This window comes from Drosophila willistoni, unplaced genomic scaffold, assembly GCF_018902025.1.
Source record: "Drosophila willistoni isolate 14030-0811.24 unplaced genomic scaffold, UCI_dwil_1.1 Seg35, whole genome shotgun sequence".
Taxonomy (NCBI): Eukaryota; Metazoa; Arthropoda; class Insecta; order Diptera; family Drosophilidae; genus Drosophila; species Drosophila willistoni.
The window spans coordinates 2,050-14,445 of record NW_025814299.1 but is presented as its reverse complement, the minus strand read 5'-3'; the positions used below and the strand labels follow the sequence as shown (position 1 = coordinate 14,445).

The window sequence follows — 12,396 nt, the reverse complement described above, 5'->3', positions numbered from 1 at the left end:
CAAAAGAAAATCGCGGGGAATGCCAACGACAAGAATGGGTCATCGGAATATCTGTTGTGATGGCTGTCAAAGACATAACTTCCATGGGAGGCGCTTTAAGTGTTTGCGCTGTTTGCAAGAACAAGACATGGATCTCTTGAATATGCAGTCGCAGTGGCAACAGACGTCGCAGCAGTCGTCACAACAGTGTTATAACAACAGCTTCACGAATTGAGCCGTCATCTTCCTGACTTACTTCCAAATATGGAAATGACTGAAGAGGAATTTATGAACACCGATTTTGGGGCAATAGCCGCCGCCCTATAGAGATTATAGTACTCCTCGACCAGTCAATCGCGATGAGGCCCCAATAATTCCAGTAATTCCATTACCTATCTTAGGACTCCAACTGAAGTACCATGTTGTCCTGATGCTGATCGCTATTTGCAATGGATCAATAAAGAAGAAGAACGTAATCAACACTCCGATGATCCTCGAAAAATGCAATCTTTAATGATGTCCTTCAATACAGATAAACAGGATGATTCACCCTCTAACGCGATGTCGTTGATGTCTTTGCCGTGGACCAGAATCTGGAAGGTTTCAAAAATCAATCAAGTCCGAGAAATCGAAGGGGTCGTCATTGATGAGAGTAAAGTCGAAAAAGCGAAAAAATATACTCACCATGATCGTTATGAGAATAAGGAGGAGGATATCGATTAAAAAAAGGAGAAGCATTTCGCATAATTATCTCTCACGCAGATCGGCTTTGTTACGCGTTTTATTTTATATAGTCATACCCAAAGAATTATTTTGTTTTTTTTTAGTATTTGGTTGAAGTTAATTTTTTGAGACAAAATTCGTATAAATTATATTGTGAAAATCCACTTCAAGTTTATTTTATTTACCATTTTATAAAGGGACTTTGTACTTGTATTGAAAAATTAGAGAGAGGATAGAATATAGTCGTGTCAATCATTTTGCGCATAAGTTGCACTTAAGTAATAACTATATTATAAAATTCCCCGTTTCTTATCAACGCTTAGTATGTAAGTCTCATCATTAGAATCGACACGGGGTTCAATGTCAAATTCATATTAATCAGATTTCATAATAAAGTTGGACAATATTTTTGTGCAATTGTAAAAAAATTTCAAATTTTATTAATCTTTGTTTTTGGGTCCACATAATTGTACACTCCAGTTTTTATTAAACTTTAATATTTGTGAAACCAACTATAGCTCCCACTTTTCCCTCACTAGTTACTCCGCCCTTGGTATCGAAAGCAAGACCCATACCTAATGTTTGAAGTCCTCCACTAAAGCCGGCACCGATTCTCTTCATCCAATCGACATCGCCATCTGCCCCGATTCAGTGCCTGGCTGGTTGACTTGGATAGTAAACTGGTCCATAATTGTTGGCATACATTGGCGGATAGACGGGTAGTTGGCCAGGATATTGGTTAGGATATTGGCTGGGATATTAGCTGGGATATTGGCTTGGAATTGGCTTGGTCCCTGGCTGAACCATGGCCAGAATATTGGCCTTGACTGTGGATACCATTTCCGATCTCGTTACTTTTGTTGTCCTCTTGACACCGATCACAGTCGTGTTCATTGCTGCCGCTTGGCTGGGGCCGAGCCGCTACCAGCACAATAAAGCCACGAAAATTATCTACAAATTAACAAATTGTTACAAATGGCTTAAAATTTGATGACACATTACAAATCAGAATTAAACTTATAACATATGTATATATTTCAGTTAATAAATTAAAACACTTATTACGCATTTATTTTCGGTTTAAATTACCAGGGTTTTCATTTTAAAATTTTTGATGTAGTGTTCCCGTCTGAAGTCTATTTTAGTTACTAATTTGCTTTTGCCCCCTCTGCTCTGCTTTTATAGAATACTATAAAACTCAATTCAAGATTTCTATAGCATGACAGTGAGTGCTTTATCTCTTTGTGTGTGTGCGTGTATATGTATGAGTTCACATTTGTAAATATGTAGAGCATACTTTTAGCCCAAATTAATCGTACACTGGCTTCTGTTAACAGTTTTATTTAGGCCGTTCAACATTTTTACATATTTAATTCAAAACCTTTTGAGAAATAGCAGAAGTAGTTGATATAATCAATTTATCCTAAGAAAATATAATTCTGGGCCAGTAAATTTTGTTTTTCAATTTTTTATGCGTTTAACGACATTAACTAATCTAAAAGTAATTTTTCTTAAACTACAACAAATGCTAAATTACTCGACAAGTTTTTTTTCGATACAAAACTTTATATTCAAGGCTTTATGCTTTTCAATTAGGCAGCCAAGTAACAAAAAGAAATTTGACAATAACCTGGCCCTTAAATAACGAAGAAACAGTATACTTTTATGTTAGATTTCCATTTATTTTCTTGCTTGAAAAAGATTTTTTAAAGTAGTTACCATATTTTCTAACTATTATTGTTTAAAGTATCTTTAATAATTTCTGAGTTTTGTATGCTTGATTATTAGTTGACGTTAGGCGACCATTAATTGAATGGTCACCGTGATTAGTTAAAGTTAAATCTGTTGAGCTTGAAACGCTTAATTAAGTGCATATTTTATCCATCAATTGGGTTCTATTTTCTACTGAAAATTTTGACTTGCTCGCTAAAAATCCATTTGTATTACGTATACTTAAAAATTTGCATTCATCCGAGTTCTTTGCTAGACACTGGCGCAAACAAGACAAAGGATACAAACAAATCGCAAAAACATTAACAACGATTCCCTACCATTTCATTGCCAAAATGGCAGACCATAGATTGGGTAAATCCGCCACAAAGCTGTTGAGCTTTTTCTTTTTACATTTTAAGTGGAAAAACGATTTTAATTAGCTCACTCAACTCAGTTGAGTTTCCTTTCTTGCATCAAAAGATTTATGCAAACGCATCAGCTGTGTGGAAATTATTTCGATGAGATTGTCGTTCCCTTCCCACACACAAAAATGAGCTTATACAATTTACCACTAACATTATGACCATGGAATTAGACAGTCAAAATGAAGGAATTGCGCTACAAGCGTCTTCATCAATCTCTGACTGAGATTTACGCATTAAATTATTTGTACAACGAAACTACGTTTAATTAATTTATAAATTTCCTTTTATTCTAGATTGCAATTGTTTAAGATTTAATCAGCTAAGGCAGAGGTTTTTGAAAATGAACATTTTAGTAATGGAATGGATGCTCTACCATCCATAACCGCCGCCAAAGCCACCGCCAAATCCACGCCAAATCCTTCCTGCTGCTGCTGTTGTTGACCGCCAAAGCCACCGCCGTAGCCACCACTAAATTCTTGCTGCTGTTGTTGCATTTGGTCAAAACCTCCGCCATATCCCTCCCATTTCCTGCTGCTGACCAAATCCACCGCCATAGCCTCGAATCCCCACTGTGGCTTGGCAAGCGTCATGGCAAAGACCGCAAAGAAAATTATCTAATAAAGACAAAATATTTAAAATCTTTTTCAAACTCTAAAATTTCTCCATTACTTACCATCAATTTCATATTTTGTTTGTTGTCTATCTGTTTCTTGGTCGGTCTTCAATCGATCACTTGGTTTTTGCAACTGCTGAAGATTTCTAAGCCAGTCATGTTCTTATATACTCACAAAGATCTATAATCGTTTACCTGTTTTAGGTAGTTAACTAAATATTCTTCAGGTAACTCCTGACAGATGTTGGTAATAAAAGTTTCATTATATTACCTGAATTGTATGTGGTACCTGAAAAAATTATTTATGAGTTTTAAGAATTTATTTTAGAGGATTAACAATGGATTATGAACATGACAAATATTACTAATGTTTCAGAAAAATGAAAAATGGTTACATACTTAACATCTGCATCTGTACGTTAACTTTAAACTCTATCAATTTTTAAAGCATAAGCAAAGTATATCTTAGAATTTAAAAAGAAAAATTGACAGGAAGGACGAAAGTTTGAAGTTTTACTATGAACGTCTTGTCGTTTTCCATAGATTCTGTGCAAACGAAAATCAAAAAAATTAATTTCCTTTAGGTTCTTGTTGTTGTTAACAAACTAAATTTTTAAGAATTATTCGAAACCACTTAGAAGCGTTACAAACCTATTTTGTTTCATTTGTTTTTGGAAATATTGTTGAAAACATTTATGTTAACTGTTTAAAAATAAATTGTTCACAATATTATTGCAATATTTATATGTATGATTGCGGGATGGAACCCGCCTTTTTTATGTACATCCGAAGCGTACATAAATTAATAAGGTCGGTGTTGGTGTCAAAACATTCCAGAGAACTTTTGCAAAGCTTGTAAAGCTAGATATGTGGATTGAATATCGATCGTGTTAAATTCAATAATAAAACCAGAGGGCCGGGGCTAACTTCGAACCGCGTCAAAAGTTTGTATACCCTTGCAATTTTTTTGGTAACTCTTTCCTTACCTATAGCCATCAAAGTGGAAAAACGTTTAAGCTAAAAAGGCTAATGTTTCCGAAAGAACGGCTACATAGGAAATAACGAAGATATTGATCAAAGTCACTGTTTTCCACCGATTGTTCCTATGGGAGCTATATGATATAGTTACCCGATCCTTATCAAATTCAGCACAGTCATTAACAGATATATTAAACTAACAAATGTTTAATTTGAAAGCAATCGCGTCAAAAGTAACGAAGTTATTGACAAAAGTCACTGTTTTCGAAAGATCGTTCCTATGGGAGCTATATGATATAGTAACCCGATCTTGATCAAATTTGGCGTAGTTGTTTATATGTGTAATTAACTCACCAATATTACGACAATAGCTCAGAAAATAACGAAGTTATTAAGAAAAGTCACTGTTCGTGACTTTGCCATTTGTATGGGAGCTATATGATATAGTGATCCGATCCGGCTGAATCCGAGATATACAACGCCTGCAGTATATACAAGCCTACATGCAAAATTTCAGCTCTGTAGCTTTAACGGTCTAGGAGGAGTTTGCGTTGATCCAGACGGACGGACGGACATGGCTATTTGAACTCGTCTCGTCGTGCTGATCAAGAATATATATACTTTATATGGTCGGAGATGCTTCCTTCTATGCGTTGCACACTTTTGACCAAAATTAATATACCCTTTTTTTGCAAGGGTATAATGAAGATGAATTGTTTTAATTTTCTTTATTTTCGTCAACTTTTTACCAACCACCGAAACCACCACCAAATCCTCCCTGTTGTTGTTGTTGTTGATCTCCTCCTCCGAAACCACCAAATCCTCCCTGTTGCTGTTGTTGCTGTTGATCTCCTCCTCCGAAACCACCGAAACCACCAAATCCTTCTTGTTGTTGTTGTTGTTGTTCCCCCCCCGAAACCACCTCCAAATCCTCTTGCTGTTGATGTTGTTCTTGGTCACGCCACCGAAGCCCATTGTGGGTTAGCAAAGGCCATGTCGAAAAGCGCAACCAGAACAATCCAATTTACAAAATAAAAATTGATTAGTAATAGGAACTCAAAAAAAAAGAATTATTTTCTTTCGCATTATCCTTGCAAGTCCTGCGATAACTTACCAATAGTTTCATTTTGAATAAAATTTTCCGATACGCGCTAAAATTTGAGGAACATAACACCGCTTTTATACCCATAACTTATCAGAGATTTGACTTACATTTCGTCACAGACGTTTTGGGTTTAACCCAGAAAAAAAGGCCAGACAAAAGGCGGACGATTATCAACAATTTGTAATCATCTTTCGAAATATTCCTTATTTCTAAATTACCCCACGCACTCAAAAATCACGCGCAAGATTAGTCAAATTTTCATATTGTTTTTTCAATGTTTGACCAGTGGCTATGTGTTTCAACATAGCAAGACATGTGTTTTGGATTACTGATAAACATTTACATAGACATTTATGTAGGGGAGAGGGCCCAGTTGTGACTCAGGCCCAGTTGTGACATTCTCAAATATTTTTGAAATGCGGTATTGAATGACAGTTTGAGCCCTGTAAATCATGTTTGTTAGACGTTCTGCAGTTTTTGGACAGACCCAACGTTAATAATCGTATTGTATATACGCGTACCAACATCGTTTTGAAGATCGTGCGAAAAGTTGTTTTTCCATTTTTTTCAAAGTACCAAATTTTTGTGAAATCAACAGTGAAAAGGTGAGTGCAATGCATCAAAGTATTGTATTTGCCGTATATTTTGTGATTCTATAAAAATTTATGTGATTATGTAGTGTATATAAAAATATAGATATAAACTTTAAACTATAAAAAGGCCGGTTATGACTTAGCTGGGTGCCCAGTTATGTCCATTTTTTTTTGCACTCGATTATGTAAAATTGTCAAATTCCAACATTTTTGTTGTTGTTTAACAACAAGGAAAGGAAATTTACATATTGAGACCAGTTTGTCCAAGAATATTCTGGAAGATCCCATCGGGAATGTTCATTCGAAGTGCGCTAATATGCAAGCAAGTTATTTCACTTGCAAAAACTGCGAAAGTCACATGGACGACGAGGGCTTAAAATCGTTCTCATTTATGGCCATTTTTTTTTGGTTTTTTCATTGTTTTTGGCTTTGAAGCCTTCATAATAAGTAAACCATTAAATCACAACAATTCGTGTGACATTCTTTTCATATTTTCTTATTTTCAGTGAATTTCTTAAGTTGAGTCATAACTGGGCCACTTTTTTTTAAGTTAAAAAAAGTTATCCAAATTAATTCTGTTTTCAAATTTTTGAGTAACTCAAATAAACATACATTCTTTGGAAAAAAGTTGCGTTTGGTTAATATTTAAAATGTTAAATTTCTTAATTTTTCATTTTCCCGAACTGAAGAAAAAATTTCGAGGTTTTTTCAAAACCCGGGTCATAACTGGGCCCTCTCCCTACATAAATGTACTTTTAGGTCTAAGGCATATGCCAGTTTATCGCTTAGAATAATTGTGGGACGAAATCTTGTTATTAGTCGCTCTGCGAATAGAACTAAAAGAACTCGATGTGGTCCTAGAATATTTGTATACACCGGCAGAGATAAGCTCATAAACTAGCATCTGAATGCCATCAGTCGAAACCTTGACATTCGATACTTTACATCACATTATAGAACTTTGCAACTGAAATTCGAGGTGGTCATTTAGATAACTTCTAGCAAATTATAATTTTTCATGTAAAGAATTGCCATCAGGGAGCTAATATGCTATGTTAGTATGGTTGTGCTCTCTAGATATGCATATTTTTGTATTTCTGGATACTTAAGCGATCTTCTCCAAACAAAGCTGATAATCGTATACATCTTTATAAATTATTTTGCAGCGCCTTTTTTAGCAGCTGAAATTTGAAATGAGGCATCAATCATAAAGAATAGATTTGGATTTTCATTGAGATTGTATCAGTAGTAGGTAAACAATTTGAAATGTCAACGAATAATGCCCAGTCGAAATTCGTTGTAGAAGTAATCGCTATTTGTGCCTTTTTTTGTAATCAGAAGTGATTCAAGCATCATATCACATATTTCGGATTTTATTGTAACTTTTCATAAAACACATTATTTAACTTTTGATTGAAAACTATATAGGGTTTTGTATGGGGTAACGTTAAAATGTCCAAAATTTTAAAATCGTCGAAGCAAACAATGCATTATAGAAAAAAGTAGATTTTTTGGCATTAATGGATATTACTTTGGTCTCTCTTGTGTCAATTTTCTTTTCAATTTTTTTTTTTTTTTTACGGAAATTTGTTTTTTCTCCATAGTGCATTGTTATACTTCCGACACAAAAAAAATCTTTTAATTCAAAGAAATGTTATATTCATTAACTATAGTGATTTAACGTAGTATTTTGCTAAAATGTCACTAGATCTTATTATTTATGCAACTATTCGTCTTAGTCATCTAGGATTATGGAATGACTCATCTAAATTAATATAATGATTGTGTACTACCGTTACGAATCTCATACTTAAGATCACTGTGATTTATTTACAGTTTTTGGATGACAAGACATTTAAATTTTGATTCAATTATGTCAAATTCGTTTTGCCACTACTGTTAAATTTAAGTAAATCAGCCAAAAAATCTTTGAAAAATATGTTTACGGAATGAATTCCCATTTTGCTTATCGCTTGGTTATATTTAGTGAATATAAACAAAATAGCGTAAGAAAAGTGAACAGTTCCAGTTGCAGTTCAAGTTGAAGGTTAAGAATGATTAATGAAAAAAATTAATTTTTTTTTTTTTGTCATTTCATTCAAATGAATTGGACTACGACAAATAAATTGAGCTTGAGCTAAAGTTGGAGATAAGTAAGAAATAATATTGTTTGTTATAATCGAGTCTAGAACGATTTTGCTATAAAAAGCCTCACATTTCTAAGCGATCAGTTAGAATTCGTTCTGCATTCAAAAAAATCATTACAACAATATGAAATTCTTCGTAAGTTGTATTATTAATTAATTAAACTTTACCCATTTCAAATGTTTATTATATAAAAAATTACTTCAGATTGCTGTAATCTTCGCTCTAGTTGCCGTTGCAATGGCTGCCGGTATGGCAGCAGGTGGACACGGCAGCAAGGATTCGGCAAGGTGGACACGGCCAGCAAGGGTTCGGCAGGGTGGACATGGCCAGCAAGGATTCGGCCAGGGTGGACACGGCCAGCAAAGGTTTCGGCCAGGGTGGACACGGCAGCAAGGATTCGGTCAGCAAGGATTCAGGGCGGACGTCAGTTTAAATAAAATACAAATTTTAACAAAATTTAGTTTACCCTCTTTATTGACAATTTGAAATAGGTCAACCAAACATAGTTATTATATAAAAATATGAGTTTCGGTCTCGTCGATTCTAAATCTACTCTAACCATGCTAAGCAGAACGAGATAGTTTTCGTGGCTTTTTTGGCTTTTTTCTCTCCTTTCAAAAGTAATATTATTGAAGATCTTTACTTTGAGTCTAGAATACAGGAAACAATTTAAAACCGACAAAAAGTACATATACCATATGTCTATCAGAAATTGGAAAAACCATTTATTAGACATAATTGCATACACATAGAGTTCTGTATATAACATTCAATGCATTAGTCCCAGAATTTATTGTTTGCCTGTACTTTTTGCGATAAGCACCATTTATAAGGGCCGGTGGGCCTAATGAAACGCTATCAGCGAAATATTTTCTTCTTTTTGTTTTGTTTTTCGGGGTAAGTGTGTATGCTACTTCTTTTGGTCTTTCTTCGGCTATAAATATGCTGAGTTCTGTGAAATCGAAGTTCGTATATGGTAAGCTTGAAAGTAAAATTAAAAATTTAAAAAAAAAAAAAAAACAGTAAAGTAATAAAGAAATTTTTCAAAATTTCTCAACTATTTACAGTTTGTTCTATTCGTGTTGATGGCATCTATTCTTGCTTGACCAGTGGAGCTGCTCAAGGAAGACCCAACGGCTATGGCAGACAGCAACATGGACACCATGGGCATGGTGGCAGCTTCCGGGTCATCAGAGCTATAAGGGCAATCATGGTTATCATGGAAGAAGAGCCATGGTCATCATGGACATCACTAGATTTAATAATTGAAACGCAATCCACATACAAAACTAATAAAAGCATTTAGAAAACAAATAAAAAAATCTTAAGATTAAATACTATCAGTTTGAAACAAACAAATTCTGATCCTATTAGAAGGTTGTTGTAAGTCCCCGGGGGGAAAAATCATAGATTGTTCTTCTCTTATCAGCCCCGATCAAGGTCCAAAATATGGCAAACATGGTTTGCAACTTTAAGACTTACTTTCATATTTCTGTTAGTTTACATTTCTCTATATAGAGAGAGAGAATTGTTCTCTCTCTCGTCTTTTTAAGCATTAAGTAATTTAGATCTGATATTATTAAAATCAAATTTTCTTTCAACTGACACACTTTCTCTTCTTTCCTAGCTCATTTCTCATTTTATTTAAATTTCTTGAATCAGTTAAACATATAATTTATGGAAAAATGTATGAAAAATTATGTATGTACAAGTAAAACAATACACAAAACATTTAATGCGATGTTTTGAAGCTGTAATTTTGCAATGCTAATTGCCACAAACCAAAGAACATGAATAAAACTATGATATTTAAAATCCAATATGGAAAAACTCGATGGAAAAACCTTCCGTTTTTTTCGGGTTTGACTAGATCATCTCTATCATACAGTAATAACATATGATTTTGAAAAAAAAGATTCAATATGAATAACTAGACTTGGATTCGCGTTTATTGTCTTACATACTAACTCATTTAATGTTGTTCGACTAACTTTTACGTCATCGCACAAAACTCAACTTAAAGTAGATTTTTAAATTCATTCATTTCGTTTTTAACATTATCTCAATGGATTTTTCTGTCATTGATGCAGCTTTCTAAAGTCAATCAAGAATAAAAATGTTAGAACTATCGTGGACAAATAAGGAATAATCGATTATGGTTTGGCGATAGTTTTAACAGTTGAGTCCAATCCAGTGTCTCTTAGATGATCTAGTTTGAGAATAAAAAAAAAATATTTTAAATAATTGAAAAAAATGTTTACATAAATGTCACAACAAGCGAATTCCTTAAATTATTGTTTGTATTTGATTCATTGCATTAAATAAAATGGTTTTGTTTACACTTTTAATATAAAATTGTAAATTTTTTTTTAGGTTGATTTTAATTAGCTTAAACAAAGACTTCATAATGCGATAATAGATCATTTATTTTGGAGCATTTAAAAATTGATTCATACACGAATATTATTTTATTAAACCTTATCAAAACGTATTTGACTTAGGCAGATTTTAAAAGAAAGGGTTATGACAACGTTTAGTGTCTCAGAAATGTAAATTTATAAGAGTACTTAAGCACACGAATATCGCAGACAATATAGCTCTATGTTTGGTACTGAGTCTCATGTATTTACTGATTCCACAGTCATTATTATTTCTTTTGAGCTCTGCTTATCAAATTTTCTACACATCAATTGTGAATTTGGTTTTGCTGGCCTCATTTGACGGCACAAAAGGTAAATCGGCTGTAGAGTTGCTGGCGTGGCATAAAAATTAAAATGATATACAACTTGAGAGGAGTAACTCACACTCACACACACCCACTGACATATACACTCACTCACATACACACACCTTCATGGATGGAATAAAACGATGGCAACGAGGCATTCGCCTGGAATTGTTGCTGGCAGCATTTAAGTAAAATGAATTGCTTGCAATTTATTTTTGTTGCTTATCATATAAATTGCACTCTCTCCTGCAAGTCATTATTTGGCATTGTTTTTCTACGCCACGCCCATTAGTGGGCGTCGCTCTCTCACTCTCTCTTTGAGTGTGTGTGTATGTATGTGTGTGGAGTGGCGAAAGAGTGACAAACCGGAAGTATCCAGATTAAGAAAACCAAAGGAGATGCAGTTCGAATTGGCCTTTTGCACTTGGTTGCATTTTTGACCCACGTTTGCAAGGTGTTGATAATACCTCAAGAAAATCAAGTCGATTTTAGGATACCCTTTAATAACTATTTAAATATTAATATTTAAAATAATTTAAATTGATGTTATAACTATATTTGCAAAAGAATTTTTTTACAGTTTGAGAAGGACATATTTTTAAATTTATTGAATTTTGCACTCCAAGAAATATAGCAACTTTAATATACCCATTAAGTGCAGGGAATGTAGGAGAAAAGTGTGTATAAAATTTGCGTGTGTGTGTGGAAACTTGAAAATGCCACTTAAGCATTTGCAGTTCTCTTATTTTCCCACACAAATAAATTTTCCGTTTAATTTTGTTTCGTTTTTGCAAGACTCCGTGACCGAAATAAATTTACTACAAGAACTACAAGGGACTTTGATATGTTATTTCATTGACTAAACGGCAAATGATGTCAAATCGAAGAGTTTATGCTAAATATGTAGTTGGACTTTAAAATATATTTTCGAATCATTTTGTGTAAAAGTGTGCAACATTTTTGAGCCTTGAAAGGTTAAAGCCCATAGAAACTGTGAAAGAAGACTAAAAATTATAAATATATAAATATAATTAAATAGGAGGTAAAACATAAGATTTTGTTATTATGCCTCAGTTTTTATTTCGAAAAAATATTTATTAAACCCAATTCCATTTACTTTTTGGACTGTTTTACTTCCTGGTACAAGAGATAAGACAAGTCCCAAAAACATTAAAAATATATTCTAAAAACGTTACATTTGTCGTTGTCTTATCAATTGCAAAATGACCAAATACAAATTTCCCCTCAAACAAAAAAAAAAATTCAAACAAAACAAAATAGAATTTGAATATGTCTGACCTTGAATAACCTTACTTAGATTATGACAAGTGTTTTGTGCGTTTTGGTCGGGTATAAAGACGTGGAATGGTGTCTCATTCTTCAGTTACAAA

At 33.6% G+C, this 12,396-nt stretch overlaps 1 protein-coding gene and 1 long non-coding RNA gene across 2 annotated transcripts; one reads left to right on the top strand and one right to left on the bottom strand.

Moving 5' to 3' along the window:
• Positions 1–200: 200 nt before the first annotated feature.
• Positions 201–866, top strand: LOC124461335. Its single transcript, XR_006955037.1, has 2 exons — positions 201–451; positions 512–866. It is a non-coding gene; the product is annotated as an uncharacterized LOC124461335 (long non-coding RNA).
• Positions 867–3,105: 2,239 nt separating this feature from the next.
• Positions 3,106–3,616, bottom strand: LOC6649928. Its single transcript, XM_047012859.1, has 2 exons — positions 3,514–3,616; positions 3,106–3,454 (listed from the first exon to the last, which is right to left on the bottom strand). Exons 1-2 carry the CDS (start codon positions 3,523–3,525, stop codon positions 3,152–3,154), a joined length of 315 nt encoding a protein of 104 aa, XP_046868815.1. The 5' UTR covers positions 3,526–3,616; the 3' UTR covers positions 3,106–3,151.
• Between the last annotated feature and the right edge of the window lie 8,780 nt (positions 3,617–12,396).